The sequence below is a fragment of the Pseudopodoces humilis genome, chromosome 27 (genome assembly GCF_049639895.1).
Source record: "Pseudopodoces humilis isolate 2021_Gansu_Grassland_sample_001 chromosome 27, ASM4963989v1, whole genome shotgun sequence".
Classification (NCBI taxonomy): Eukaryota; Metazoa; Chordata; class Aves; order Passeriformes; family Paridae; genus Pseudopodoces; species Pseudopodoces humilis.
This window is the reverse complement of record NC_142226.1, coordinates 3549766-3565012: the sequence shown is the minus strand read 5'-3', so window position 1 is coordinate 3565012 and position 15247 is coordinate 3549766. Positions and strand designations below refer to the sequence as shown.

Below are 15247 nucleotides of genomic sequence, written 5' to 3'. Positions count from 1 at the left end.
ACATGATTTATGTAACAGAGAGTATTTTTGAATGTAATATAAAACCTTAATTAGTTTTCAGGTTGTTGTGTGATATTTTCCAGTAATTTTTGGTTTGTTCTGTTTTTGGTATAACAGAAGAAGAAGTACCTGCTCAGCCCCAGATCATTGTGGTACCTGTTCCTGTACCAGTGTTTGTGCCAGTGCCCCTCCACCTCTACACCCAGTACACACCAGTTCCCCTAGGGATGCCAGTACCTGTAAGTTATCCTGCAGTTCACTACAGAAGGCAGTGGTTTACAGGCTTGTTTTGCATTCAGCACACCCAGCACTGTGTCACTGGCTGTTGTGTCTGGTCATGCAAGTGGTATTTGGAGTCCTTGAAGCCATTTCCTTCCTTATTACATCATATTTGATTAAACATTGCCACACAGAACTTCCAAATTGTAGGGAGGGTACAGACCTGTCCAGTCTGGAGTTATTTTTAACTTCATTTTAGTAGTCCTAAAATATACATAAGGTTAAATGGGAGAGATCTCCCTTGTGTATATGCTGTTTCACTTCATCCCTAGTTATGTTATAATATTTTCCACATGTTCCATAGGTACCAGTTCCTGTGCTCATCCCAACTACCCCAGATAATGCTGATAAGATCACTGAAAATATTCAGGAAAACAAGGAAAAGGTTTCCATTAATCCATTTGAAGCTGATCTCCTTCAGATGGCAGAAATGATTGCAGAAGATGCAGAGAGAGAAAAAACACACTCTCATGGTGGTAGGTGTTGGCTTTAAAATATGAAATGCAGTGAAGGTCCTCTCACCTCAGAAATTTCCCTTTCCCTGGTTCTAGATGCTGATTTGACTTGTGGTGACAGCAACAGGTTACTAGAGGTAGAAACCTCCAGATCAGTACATCATGTGTTAGAAGGAGGAGTCAAAATCAAGAAGGCAGAGCAGCAGCCTTAAAAGAAAATTTTTCTGTCAGGCTTTTTACGGAGGATTCTGGAAGGGTGAGGCAGGTCAGGGTTTGTAGGATAGCAAGCAAGCCATGTAATGAAAGTGAAACAAGCTAGAAATAGATAAACAAAATACCTTGCTGGTCAACAGATAACTCAAATAACAAGCAGGGAGGGATGGAAGCCTTTGGAAAAGCAAACCTATATTAGTTCTACATTTCTGTTTCCCCTGCAATAGCATGACCAGTGGAGGAGAAGGTACAGCATGTGTGTTCATGTTATAACCTAATACATAGGGGTTTTGCTGTTCAAAGTATTTTAGATTAGTTGTGCAAGCTGTCAGTCGTGTAGATACAGATTTCCTCCTTTTTTTAAAGGATCTCAAACATCCGAGCACGAGCTCTTCCTGGACCCCAAGATATTTGAGAAAGGTCAGTAAGATATTTTTTTATTATTTTGCAAATGGATTTTGATCCTGCTGCATCTTTTCTTGCAAACTCCTGGTTCTGCCTTTCCTGTAGTACATGGTGCCTGTGATCCCTCTCATTGCAGACCAGGGCAGCACGTACAGCGGAGATCTGGAATCAGAAGCAGTGTCCACTCCACACAGCTGGGAGGAGGAGTTGAATTACTACACCTTACGATCCAATGCCCTGCCAGAACCTGATCCAGAACTCAAGCAGTTCTCCAAAGGTGATGTGGAACAGGATCTGGAGGCAGATTTCCCATCAGGTCGGTGTCACGTGAAGAAAAACTCATTTTATAAAAGCACACACAATTTTCTGCATGAGCTTTGTCCCAGCAGCCTGCTTGTGTGTTTTCATGTAGTGCAGTGGATGTTTAAAGCTGCAATAGTTAATCAGCTCTACAAAAAATTACTGGTTTTGGAATATTATTTCTGTCTTTAAAGACAGCACTCTGCAGAACCCCTGACAGGAGGAGCAGGAAGTTCTTGCTTGCCTTCTTTGAATTCATCACTTCTGTGTCCCAGGGTATAATCCATGTGAGCAGCAACTAAGATCACATTTGCCTGAATAAATACACCCATTCTTTTGGGGCCTTTATTGTCTATTGAGAATTTACTATCTTTATACAACAAGTGCACAGATTGCTTAATTAGTCAAATGTCAGGATTATTTGAATATATAGGTGTGATTGTCAGCCGTAAGGTGTTCCATAGTATCTCAGTGACAGTGACACTTCTACCTGGGCTGCTAAACCATGTGATTAAACTCTTCATGGTGTTGATTTGACTTCAGACTCATTTGACCCTCTCAGTAAAGGACCAGCTTTACATTCACGTTCACGGGCAAGACGGAGACACAGGGATGGCTTCCCTCAGCCAAAAAGACGGGTAAGGAAGTGCTTCTGGAACACAAATCTCTTACATTTTGAAATAACAACATTATGTGCCCTAATCTAACCATCTGTGGGTGAGGAGCTAATTAAATGCTGCTTTGTTTGGATGTCTTTGCTTATTTGTAGGGACGGAAGAAGTCTGTAGTTGCTGTGGAGCCCCGGAATTTGATGCAGGGCTCCTACCCTGGCTGCTCTGTTTCTGGGATGACCCTAAAGTACATGTATGGGGTAAATGCCTGGAAAAACTGGGTCCAATGGAAAAATGCACAGGAGGAACAAGGGGACCTGAAGTTTTCAGGTAAATTTGTCTCTCAGTGGAAACAGAAATACTTAGTTGAAGAGCACTTGGCATTCATTGTTCAAGTAAAAATTAGGATTAGATATCACTGAGTTTTGCAATACCTGTGAGTGGAGAACAGATTTTATAGAATTCTGTCATGTGTCTTTCCATATATTTAAAAATCATAGCTATTACATTCTTAATTGATCTGCTTCCTTTAAAAAAATACTCTAATGCATTAGAAATCTCCATTTTGCTTTCCTTTGCATGCAGTAACTCTTCATTTGTAGCACAGATGCTTTATGCAGCTGCAGAGCTTTTCTGAGCTATTATAGAACCATGAAATTACAGACTTATCAGACCATAATTCTGAGTTGACAACACCAACTTGGCCACATCCATTTTATCTGTAGCTGACACATTCCCAAAGTATTTGTTGGTCAGCAGAATTGTTTTTTGTAAAAAAATTGTGTTATCCAACATCAAAATCTTAACACCTTATTTCTAGGCTTCACAGCTGGAAAAAAAACATTTCAAAAGTCTGCCCATTCTGTGCTGCAACCTACCTGAAACTTAACTTTATTGCTTCTCATGTCTCACAGGGGTGATGGATAATAATGACAATTAAATACAATTTCGCTTATTTTTCCAATAATGAATTATTTTATTATTTTTACAAAAGCCCGGCAGAACTGGGATTTGGCAATGTCCCCTTTTCCCTGGTCTCAGATCTTACATCATTGCACTGAGTTTTGTGGGCAAATTTTCAGAATCAAGCAGAGAATTTAAATTAGGAATGGAATTGAGCCCTTTGGGAATGGTGGGGAGGAGACCAACCATAATAGCTACTTCTGCAATTTAAAAAGCACGGCAGAACTTAGATAAGAAAGACCCCCAAAGGGAAAAATTCAAGTTAGGATGAGATCTGCTTTTTCATCTCTTGGAATTTTCGTTGTCACTCCATGGGAACAGCTGGGGTCTATTTCCCAGAAAAGAAATATTCACATGAGTTACTATGTTTTCTTCTTGAGGCCAAGGAAGTAAATATTGCAGTCATTTCCAGAAAACTCTGCCCACTCCCAGAAAGATTCCCTGCTTATTCCCAAGCAGATGCTTCTGAGAAGTGGAGCAGCCAAGCCTGCTAATTTCATTGCAGATCATCTGATCAGTCAATTCCTGCTTGTGCTGCTTCCCTTTCCAAACCCACTGCACGTCCCATTGAAGTCTTTCTTTAAGAAATGGGTTATGCTGCACCCAACTCATGTCCAGAAATACTCTGGGTCTTTCTCTGGCTCTGGTGAGTCTCCCACTCCTGAGTCCAGCTGGAGAGGTAAAACCCATTTATCAGCCCCAGGCAGTCTTGAGCTCATTGCAGCCATTGCTGTCCCACACTTTGGGTTCAGCAGACTCCCAAACATTTACGTGTCTGGGCTCTAAATTCCTGCAGCCTCAGTACTTGTAGCATTTATACTGATTGCACATGCAGCTGCCTGGGGTTTTTTTTGCCAAATCATTAAGTTCTCAGATAACAGGCAGGAAGGAGTTCACCATTTAGTCATGCAAGGTAATTCATGTATGAGACAGGAATTTAGGAGTTCTGCCTACATGAAATAATAAGGAATGTGGGAAGATTTAATACGCTGAATTAATTTTTCTAATAATTTCCTTGGCCTCAGTTCATCCTGTGAAGCTCAAGGAGGACATTCTCTCATGCACATTTGCTGAGCTGAGTTTTGGTTTGTGCCAGTTTATTCAAGAGGTGCGGAGACCAAACGGAGAAAAATATGACCCTGACAGCATCTTATACTTGTGCCTTGGAATTCAGCAGGTAACTCTGGGAGTTAGGGCACTGCTGAGAACATACAGAACTTGCTCTGGTTACTTATGGGACATCCACAGTCCCACAGAGCAGCTTGGGCTTTATAGAGGAGGCAAGAATGTCTCTTTTTTGTGTTTCACTGTTTGCCTTAGTCCCATATATGACCCCTTTTCCTGGACTTCCTTATGGTCACAGTGACCAAGTTCTTCTATCCTTATAGGAATGTGATGTGGGGGCTGAATATTTCTACCTAGACACAAATACTTGGATTTGGAACTTTTTTGATCATTTTTCATGTGCAGGAAAGATTTTCTCTTCAGAAATCTTTGTTTTAAGATGGAATGGTTTAGATCTGAAATAATTGCACAGTGCTCTCCTAACATGTAACTTCATGTGGAAGAGATTGCTCAGGAAGGATTCTCAGTGACAAGACATATATCTATTGTGTTGACAGTATTTAGAGAGAAAATACATTGGGAATAACTGCATCGTAATTAGTGAATACTAAGAGTATTACCAGCCTTGTAACAGTAGCAGTACAAACCTAGAATAATGCTAATTTGTGTTTAAAACTCAATGTTCAGTACATTTCTGTTTCCTTTAGAACAGCCAGGTTGTTTCTGTTCTGAAATAGTCATTTTGAGATAGTCAAACGCTATTTTGATGTAGAACTTATTTAATTAGACATGGAATTATCTTGATTTTTTTTTCTTTGCTATGCTTGGACAAAATGTAGAAAAAGTTAAAATTCAAAGTGCCACTGATAAGTTCTAGGAGCATCAGGGATTTTTGTGTCACAGTTTTGACTTATTTATTGATACAAACTCCTGACTTCTAGAAAACTTTCTTAAACAGCTCCTTGCCAAGTTTAAGGAACTTTTCTTCCTTCTTTAAGTTCTTTTCTTAAGGAACTTTCTTCTCCTTTCAGGAGGTATTAATATGTAAAGTTCTTTTCAACAGAATAATACTCAATAACTATTCTGGTTTTTATAGGCAGACTCTTTCAAGAATATTAAGAGGAAGATGATTTTGCAGAAAACGGCTCTAGAGCTTGAAATATTAACCACAGTTCTTGCTCCTCTCACACTGGAGTGGTCCCAGTCCCTGCAGAAAATTTGATTTGCTGTTTTACTGGAGATTTCACCAAAGTGTTTGGCCCCATAAGACACTGGGACATAAGAAAGGGAATGAATTTGGTGTGCTGTATCTCCTCTACAACATCATATAACCATTAATTGTTTATGTTCCTGTATTTTTCTCTTCTAGTACCTGTTTGAAAATGGTAGAATAGATAACATTTTCACCGAGCCCTATTCCAGGTTTATGATTGAACTTACAAAACTTTTGAAAATCTGGGAACCTACAATTCTTCCAAATGGTACGACAATTCTTTTGTTTTATGTAGCTGCATGACAAAACTGTATCATTAATTAATGTTTTCTCAGGGCCAGGAAGAGAATGTGATCTGAGGCTTTCACGTTAGTCTCCCCTCTCTACACCATGGATTTTATGTCTGTTTCTGCCAGTTATGATTACACTTAAATATATCTTTGCCTCTGATCAATCCTTGGAAAGAAAGGATTCCCATTCTGGCACTCAACAAATTAGTTTTTCTCTTCCCTCAAATTTAAGCTCATTTTTTTTAATACAAGTAGCCAGAATTTAATACTGTATTTGAGAGCAGATACTGCAAAGTCTGTGTACAGTTGCACTGATATTTCCCTATTAGTCCTGGAAATACTCCTGGTGAGGCTGGAGATCACATTAGCAAATCATTGGAATCTTGTCTCAATTCCCAAATTAAGACTTCCCAAATTCTGCTGATACTTTAAATTGGTTTTCAATCCTGATTATGTGATTTATAGAGCTGGACACCAGCCCTATGAGCACATAAGGCTGGTGACATCTTTAGAGTATCAGTGAAATCTGAATAATGTTGGCAACTCCACAACTGCCTTTTCATTTAGAAAAATGAACTTTTTATTTAGTACAGAAATTATCCAGTTACCTATAATTTGCTGCATGCAGTGATATTTTTTTTTACAACATATTTCTTCTAAGCCCCTGTATCTCCTTTTCCTAACTGATTTAGGATAATTACAATGGGCTATTTATACACAAAATGGGACATTTTAAACTCATACCTCATGTTGTAGGAATTACACATTGTTGCAGTTGGCTGACTGTGGTTTAATACAGTGAAATTAGAACTTAGTGAGAGTCTGCTAGTGTCTGCAATTCCTTTTTATCCTTCTCTTCAGGTATTGGAAGATCATGCTGTTCGACAGCTTGGTTCTCCATTCTTCCTCTTATGTCCGTGCATGCAGTGTTCTGGTATTATTGGATTACAATTGCTGATGATAGGTGTGAATTTGATTTAGTATGTGGTTCATTAATAGAGGTTAGCTGAAAGAGGATTTATATGCATAAATAACTATTTTCTTTTTTTCTTTGCCTATTTGTAGGTTATATGTTCTCAAGAATTGAAGAGGAACACTTGTGGGAATGTAAGCAGCTGGGTGCATATTCCCCCATCGTTTTGTTGAACACCCTTCTGTTCTTCAACACCAAATACTTCCAACTAAAGAATGTCAGTGAGCACATGAAACTGTCCTTTGCCCATGTCATGAGGCGCACCCGAACTCTGAAGTATAATACTAAGATGACATATTTACGTTTTTTCCCACCCTTTCAAAAACAAGAGGTAGAATCAGGTGAGTGCTCACTGATCATTGGTGTCTGGGCAGTCACATTTGTGCGCTCTGAATTACAGAATCAGAGAATTCTGTGATTTTGTACTGTCTGCTTCTCTTTTAAAAAGGACTGGGGAGAAATATGTTCTGCTGTAAGCAGAGCTAAGCATACGCTGTTATCCTGAGCACATTTGTGCTATTTTTCACTGCTTTAAAAGAAATTCTGAATGAGCCAAGGCACCCAGGAAAAACTTACAAAGGAGGTGTCACAGATTTGGACACAAATTTGTTTAATAGTCTTTCATAACATCCTCAGCTTGCATAAAGCTGATTAATACTGCAAGAGTTAAAGGCCTTTTCTGAAGTCCTTTTCTCAGCACTTAATAATCTTGGGTTTTGCAAGTCCAGACCTTTACTGTGCCTTTTTAATTCCCATATTTGTCCTGGGTCTGTGTGGGGAGCAGACCAGGCAGCCCCAGTGGAGAACAACAATATGGGGCTTGCACTCAGAGGCAGAGACAGTGAGATTTTTTTTCTGTTAATTTTGGCATTTGGGAAAGGAAAGGCTTTGATCCTTTGGGCTTCCTCAGTTCAGAGCTCCAGTGCATTACATGAATTCATCTTTAATAAGTAAAATTATATCTTCCATATTTTCCTGCTAGTTCTTGTGGGTTTTCTAGATGAGGAATGGGCTGTGGATCTGGCCTGTAGGATGTGCAGTCCTTTGCCCACCCAGCAGATCACACCAGGTGGCCATGGTTGGATGGTGGCATGTGGCAGATCCAGTTCAAGGAATGGGTTTGGGTGATGCAGAGTCACCACTGGGTGCTGGGCTGAGACACCAGGGCTTGTTTCTGAAGGTGCTGCTTTTCACTGAACTTTAGTGATGCCATTTTTGTGTATCCAGATAAATTATCAGTAGGCAAAAGGAAACGCAGTGAAGATGAGGAGGTTCCAACAGCAGTGGAAATGGCTGAAAACACAGATAATCCCCTCCGGTGTCCAGTCCGACTTTATGAATTTTACTTATCAAAATGGTAAGTGACAGAACTTGAGTTTGGGTCTGTGTGTAGACTAGAACAGGCATTTGGGCAAGGAGCCCACTCAGACCTTCTGTGCCTGCGCTGTGCTTCCTCTCCCCAGTTCCCAATCCCTCAGTGGGAGCAGAACAGGAATTCCAACTGTAGCACTGCTACTGAGACCCCCAGACAGGTTTTGGTGGTTTTTTTAGTACTGGTGTTGAGTCAAGAACAGAGTTAGAGAGAGAAATGTATTCTTTAAATGAATTCTTTGATATAAATGCGTGACATTACTACAGTGCCCATGGCAGTCTCATCTCACTTATTTCCCATACACCATCCTTGTTGTGAGGAAATTATAACTAATACCTGAGAAATATCATGTTCCTTGTGAAAGAGTGTAGCAGAAGTGTGAATTAGGTAAAACTCCTGATAAAATTTGCCTGCTGAGATGTGAGATTAACTCGTGTTTAGGAGTTAGAAAGGAGACTACAGCAAGGACAGAGATATAAATCATTTTTCTCTCCTGTTTCTATATAAACTTCAGTTAGATCCTTGAGCAAGTGGAAGATGATGTTCTTCTCTCTTCAAAGAAAATACACATGCAAAATGAAACAGCATCTCATTAGTGTCAGCTGAAACTCAGATAAATCATTCTCAGAAATGATCCTACTGAGCTTACTACAAATATCCCATTACTGAGGCAGAAGCATGTGTGCAGCTGTCCAGACTCTTTCTCTCCCTCTTCTTACCTTTCTTGTCTTCACTGGCACATTACTAGAAGCTTTTAGTTGTTCTTGGACTGGGAAAGCATTTTCATGTTCCCTATCATATTTCATAGCTGAGCCTCTGCTATATGCAGGCAGCAGTACAAATTCCCTTTGCTGTTTTGGTGTGATTATCCCAAAGCCAGGCAGGAGGGATCCTGGCTCTAGATACTTTAGAACCCTACCAGAGCCTGGAAGCTGCCTTGGAGTCACTCAGGCTTTCAAGCAGATGGGCTTAGCATTGCAGCATGGTCAGGCAAGCTGGGATTTAGTTTTACTCGCTCTTAAACCACACTTTAGAATAATTTATGCAAAAATTCCCTCTAAGCTCATCAAATTCAGCTGTTCCCCCAGCACTGCCAAGGGCACTACAACCCATGTCCCCAAGTGCCACATCCACATAACTGTTAAATCCCTCCAGGGACAGGGACTCCACCAGTGCCCTGGGCAGCTGTGCCAGGGCTGGACATCGCTTTCAATGAAGACATTTTCACTAATATCCAGTCTAAGCCTTGAGGCCATTTCCACTTGTCCACGTTATTCAGCAGTTCTGGAATCCCACAACCAGTTTCACTCAGAGATTGCATGTCAAATGCATTTATCACTCTACTATTAATTGGATGAAACTGAAGATCCACTGCTGTAAAGAATTTACTTCGATTTTCTTTGTTTCTATATAACTAACTAATGCTGAGTGACCTGGAAACAACTTAAGCATTCCCTATGAGGAAGGGGGAGACAGTGTTGCCATCTCAGTGTAACCTGGATTTTTTTGCTGACTCTCTCTTAAACTCTTGGTAAAATTGTAAATGCAGCCTGATATTCCTAAACCTTATTTCCTTTCCGTTGTCAGTTCTGAAAGCGTGAAGCAGAGGAGTGATGTGTTCTACCTGCAGCCTGAGCGCTCCTGTGTTCCCAACAGCCCCATGTGGTATTCCACATTGCCAATAGACCCAGGAACCTTGGACATCATGTTAACACGGATTCTTATGGTGAGGGAGGTACACGAAGAACTTGCCAAAGTCAAATCAGAGGACTCTGATATTGAGTTATCAGACTAACTGCAGTGGGGTATTTTTCTTTGAATACACATCAGAAGCACCAAAATGTGAATACGTCCAGCCTTTGGAAAATGTGTATCAGATAAGCCAAGATGATGTCACCTACAGGCAGATTTTGTACCACATTGGATGTACAAACTGGAACTGGAAGGAAGCAAGCTGTGTAAGCTGCAACTCCCAACGTCCTGTAGCACCGATCAATCCTCAGAACAAATCCAAGTGGAACTCACCTATTGGATCGGTGCATAAATCCTTTATCTGTTTAGGATTTTTAAAAGTTGTGAGATATTTTTAAGAAAAATGCTTGTGTAAAACCTACCCTCACACTGTTGGGCATGGAGAGCTAGACTGTGGCTCAGGTGACTTCCCAGCCTGCTGGCTGGCAGCCCTTGCTGCCAAGGAACACGTGAAGATCCTCGAGCTCTTCCAGAGGATACAAGAGAAAGGGGTGAGGTTTAGACAAACAGACACCTTCCGTTATAAATACACCTACACATACACTTCTGTAATTTTTTTTTTTTTTTTAATTTTTTTTTTTTAACTGGGATCAAATGTTGGGAAGGCAGGAGCCACTGGCCATCCCAGTGGACAACTCTGGCTGCTGTTAACTGATCACACAAGGCCAGACACCCGCTCCAGGCTCACACCAACTCTCACTCTGTTGGAAGAGGTGCTGTAGGTCAAACTTCCTAGTGACCTTTTGGGGAATGTCCAGGGGGGGATGTCCTGTGCAGAATCCCTTGCCCAGCCCAGTAGCTCTGCAGCCTGTCCATATAACCCAGCAAATACTGTGGTGTGCGGAAAGGTTATTTCCCTTAAGGCAGCTTTCCTTTCTCCTCTTTCCCTACTCCTATGGTTTTGATTATTTTGTAAGGCAAATCTAGAGAGGACTTTGTCATTTCAAACAGAAATACACACACACTTTCTCTTTCCACCTTTGCAATGCAGGCAGTGTTGTACAAAGGATGCAGTATTACTTCTGAGAACAGAACTGTGGTAGAAAATGACCATGTGTGTTTTTATCCCACCCCACCCAAAGAGATTTAGTCATAGTGTTGGAAATTGAAAGAGATTTTTTTTTTTTAAGACTTGGCTGTTACTGAGTCTTTTGGAAGAGAAAAGCTCCCATGTGATGTTTAGAGGACAGGACATTATCAGAGACTGTATGTCTGTTTTCTCAAGCTCTAGGTGTGTGTTTCTGATGACCAGTGGTCACAAATTCATTGGAAACCCAAACTATTTTTAAAGAGGAGAATTGTATGGTTTTTATCGAGCTCTGGTCAGTTATCCATCTTCTGTAACAGGGGTCTGATATTTGAGCTTGTCACTAAAACTTAAAGAGATGAAAATCAACAGCCTTGAATAATATTTCAGATTTTTTGTTTTGTTTTGGTTGGTTGGTTGTTTTTTTTTAAATATTTTTTTAGCAGTTACAAAAGTAATTTAACAAAAATAAAATCAGAAAGTAGTCTATTGACGTTGTGTACTCGGTAGTCCTGTCCCTGCCTGTAACAGATTTTACTGATGTATTTTTTAATACAGAAAATTCTGTGAAAAGTAAAACCTGCCCCTGATTCTGTCTGACCAAAGCCCATCTGTGTCTGTCATTTCTGAGCAAAGGTTCTGCTTTCTCCATGGCCTGGCATTTCCAGGGAAGATGTTTTGGCCACTCCTCAGCACAGGCATTCTCCTGCTGGCTCAGTTCTTGTTCCATGAACACCAACCTGCCCCTCCCCATTGTTACATTAAATAGTGAAATTGCAGGCAGAGTGGTTTGCATTGGGAAAGTTCAGAGAAAACAAAGTCATTCTGGAAAGATCAGTTTGTAGGGGATTAAGAATGTCTGAGGGGTGTCTGCTGCACACAGGTGAGCCCAGAGCCTCGGTGGCTGTAACACAGGGGAGACTCCAGGAATTCCTGCGTCTCCTGGGCGGCTGCTGGGGGTGCAGCATGCTGTCCTTGCCTGCTCCTCCTTCCCTGACCCCCCTGGGAATGAGCCTGGCAGCAGTGAGGACAGGCTGTGGGGAGGGCAGGCTTTCCTTGGGTGGGGATGGTGTGAAAAATAATCCCAAAATTGAGTGTTCCTTAACAAACGTTAACAGAAATATTCCCATAGAATAACATAGGGTATTTGTACTTTATGAGAAACACTTTTCTTTCTTTGAACATTCTCACTGTCTCTTGTCTGGGAGCATTTTCTTTGAGGTCAATGTTTTGCAGACACTTAGAATGAAAGATACTTGCCCTTCAGATTCTCTCAGCAAGGCAAGTGATATCACTTTCACTGGCTGAGAGCAGAGTTGTTAAACATTGTGTGAACTCCCTTGACATGGTGGTTGTGACATAAGAAACATTTCATTGCAATTCCATAGTAATAATTAACACAGTAAGTAGTTGTAGTTTCAATTTCACTCCTGCTTGGAGACCCTTTGGCAATGGTCTGCTTTTCCTAGGGTTTACCTGGGCTGTATTTTCCTCTTGAGGGATTTCTTGTCAGCCCAGCTCAAGTTCACACTGATACACAACAAGGATTACCTTAAAGGATTAAAGTATATTTGTAGTTTATACACACAGGCTCCAAGTTCTGAACACAAACTTGTTTGTAATCAACATTTCTGATTGCTAAGCACACAAGATTTATTGAGATATTCTTTTAAACAGAAAAATCATGCTGTGTCCTGCTGAATCCCAGAGTTAACTGGGCTGGAAAAGACCTTTGAGATCATCGAGTCCACCGTGAGGCCCTGACACCAGCTTGTCAACCAGACCATGGCACTGAGTGCCACATCCAATCTTTTCTTAAACTGTAGTTTGTGTGGACAGAGAAGCAATAAAGATGGGTGTGAGAAAAACAGAAAACTTCCTGCCACCAGAGTGGCAGCAGCTCCCAGTGCAGGGGGTGCTCAGCGCAAACCTGCTGCTCCATCCTGGCTTCAGTTCACTGAACAAGGGAACTTGGGGCATGTTGAAAGCCACAAAACTAGGTGCAAAAGGAAGTTATATTACCTTGGGAATTACTCTGTCAACTACTGCTAAAAAAGCCACCCCAGGATTTCTCTGGAGTAGTTTCCAACTCCTCGGAGACTTAAAACAGCAGTAAAGTCCTCATCACATGTCCATAGGTGTGCTGCTGGTTCAGTGCCAGAGCTCACAGAGGTGACTCAGAGGAATGTGCAATAAAGGCTTTTCTTTTTTTTTGTAACAATTTCAGTAACTTCCCAGTCTCCTAAGCAGCAGTTTCACTGTTGCCTTAACAACCAAAGAACCCAGAACAAATGCTTGTGCACTGAATGCTTACTGTGCTTGTAACTGTCTGGCATGGCTGGAGTTTCGCTCCCCTCAGCACTACAGGTTGCTCCCCATTGTTCCTTGACCTGTCATCCATTTTAAACATTCCAGAGGCAAAACAAAGACTTGCTGTCTTCATTAAAGAGCTGCTTCCTAGCAGTACTTCCCCTTGTTGCATCATCAGCCTTGTAAGATGATATGTAAGAAATGTTTTGAGCCGTTGAGCTCCTGAGCATTAACTGTTGTTTTGTTGTTTTTACCTGTATATGAGCACCAAAAGCATGTAAAAATCATGGACCATTGCTGAGGAGAAAGGCTAGAAGGAGTTTTGGGAGCACTGAAATAGGTGTGTTGTGCCTCTGAGAGCTGCAGGTCTTGTCTCACATTGACAGAGCTTCATAACTCAACAGGTGATGTGACAGAAGATCCCCTCCTTTGCCTTACAGGGAAATCCCTTTGGTCCAGCACCACAGCCACAGGGCTGGACAGGTAGGACTGACACTGCTTTTGCATCTTCCCCAGGAGGAAACAACTGGCTTGGAAACAGTGGGGAGGTCAGATGGTTTTGCATATTACTGTACTTGTTATGAAGTTGATCCCAGCCCTTTTTTAGGTGGACTTTTTTAAACTAAGGGAGAAATCCCTCATTTAGTCTGACCACTGACACAAACTTCTTCCAGCAGCAGAGCTATAAGAACTTGCCTTTTTATCTCCAGTTTCCCCACCCAAGGAGTATTCCAGAAGTTTTCTGTTGTGTTGTGCTTTCAGAGGGAACTGTTTTGGACATGCCAGGAAGAGCAAGTGACAGAAGAGGTTGCAAGGTGCTGGGAAGGTGCTTTGGGGAGGCAGGTAATTGATGGTAGATGGCAAAACACTAATATAAAGTCCCTAAGATTCATGGTTTTATATTCAAAACATCTAATTGAGGAGGTCCTTGATGCTCAGCCACTGGCACCGGTGCTGGATCTGCTCCAGGAAGTGCTGCACAGATGCAGAAAGGTTTTTAAAGTCATAAAGGCTCAAAGGAACTCGAGCAGCTCGGATTCCTATAGCCACAGAACTGAAATGTCCATTGGACATCACATTACCTAAGCTGATGGATTTTCAGCAGAGATTCAGCTTTTCTTAAAGAAACAAGATCTGGGATACCTGGCTTTCACCTGCTGGGTGGGAGAAGGCAATTTATGACAATGAAACAATGAAGTTAGACAGAGCTTTGCACCCCAAATCTCAAAATCAATCCCAAGGACATGGTTTTAATCTTGGAAGATCCAAGTGGATGTGGGCAGCACAAGCCACACACCCAAGCTTTGTTGTCTTGATTCTTAGTCAGCCTTTGGATATGTCAACAGAGGGGCTTGGGCCTGCGAGTCCTGGGCTTTTTATCCTCTCTTCTGTATATTTATAGCACAAACAGCCAGAGCAATTTGCAAAGGTCTTTTTGACCTGCTAGGAGCCAGGCTGCAGCTTTGGAGCTTTGGGTGATGTGAGGCACCTGAACTTTCTCCCAAGCTAAGCCACCGACTCATCCCCCAGCCCCAGCACACACTTCCCATCACTCCTGAGGATTGACACCTCATGTCTTGTCCCTTCCAGTCTGTACCTCTGTTGTACCCTCTGTAAATTGGCCAGACTTTCCTACCTCGTTTGGGCATTATGAGGCAGAATTCCGTAGGATGCTTTGCAGCCCCGTGATGAAAGGTGCTATATAACTGCAAAGTGTTACTTCAGAAGATGTAACTCGGTCACCAGTGCATCATAACCTATATTAAACAGACATTTTCTTATATGAGAATTTATAGAGTTCAATGTATGGTATTAATAAGTGAATTATTGAGACCCTCAAAATAGTTTTTGTTTCAATCGTATCTGTATTCTGGAAAAGTGATTAAAAACCTTTAACCTTAATAAAAGAGTGCATCCATCCTCCTTTCCTGTATGATGTTGGAATCTAAAAGCACTTTCCAAAACCAATACACAGTTTAAAAGTAGAATCTCACAGATTTCATATGGGGAGGGCTAAGT

At 41.4% G+C, this 15247-nt stretch overlaps 1 protein-coding gene across 9 annotated transcripts in view; it reads left to right on the top strand.

Moving 5' to 3' along the window:
* LOC102105881 (zinc finger MYM-type protein 4) overlaps window positions 1-15058 on the top strand; it is a 42569-nt gene extending 27511 nt beyond the window's left edge. For 8 of the 9 annotated variants that reach the window (XM_014258524.2, XM_014258523.2, XM_014258522.2 and 5 more), the window contains 11 exons: window positions 118-239; window positions 584-755; window positions 1314-1367; window positions 1489-1668; window positions 2196-2290; window positions 2422-2593; window positions 4252-4403; window positions 5661-5772; window positions 6860-7108; window positions 7995-8124; window positions 9727-12570. In XM_014258524.2, the coding sequence (XP_014113999.1) occupies window positions 118-239; window positions 584-755; window positions 1314-1367; window positions 1489-1668; window positions 2196-2290; window positions 2422-2593; window positions 4252-4403; window positions 5661-5772; window positions 6860-7108; window positions 7995-8124; window positions 9727-9934 (1646 nt within the window). In that variant the 3' untranslated portion in view covers window positions 9935-12570. Of the gene's footprint in view, window positions 1-117; window positions 240-583; window positions 756-1313; window positions 1368-1488; window positions 1669-2195; window positions 2291-2421; window positions 2594-4251; window positions 4404-5660; window positions 5773-6859; window positions 7109-7994; window positions 8125-9726; window positions 12571-12595 lie in introns of those variants that run through there. The other variant, XR_001331937.2, reaches the window with a different exon arrangement.
* Window positions 15059-15247: the final 189 nt, after the last annotated feature.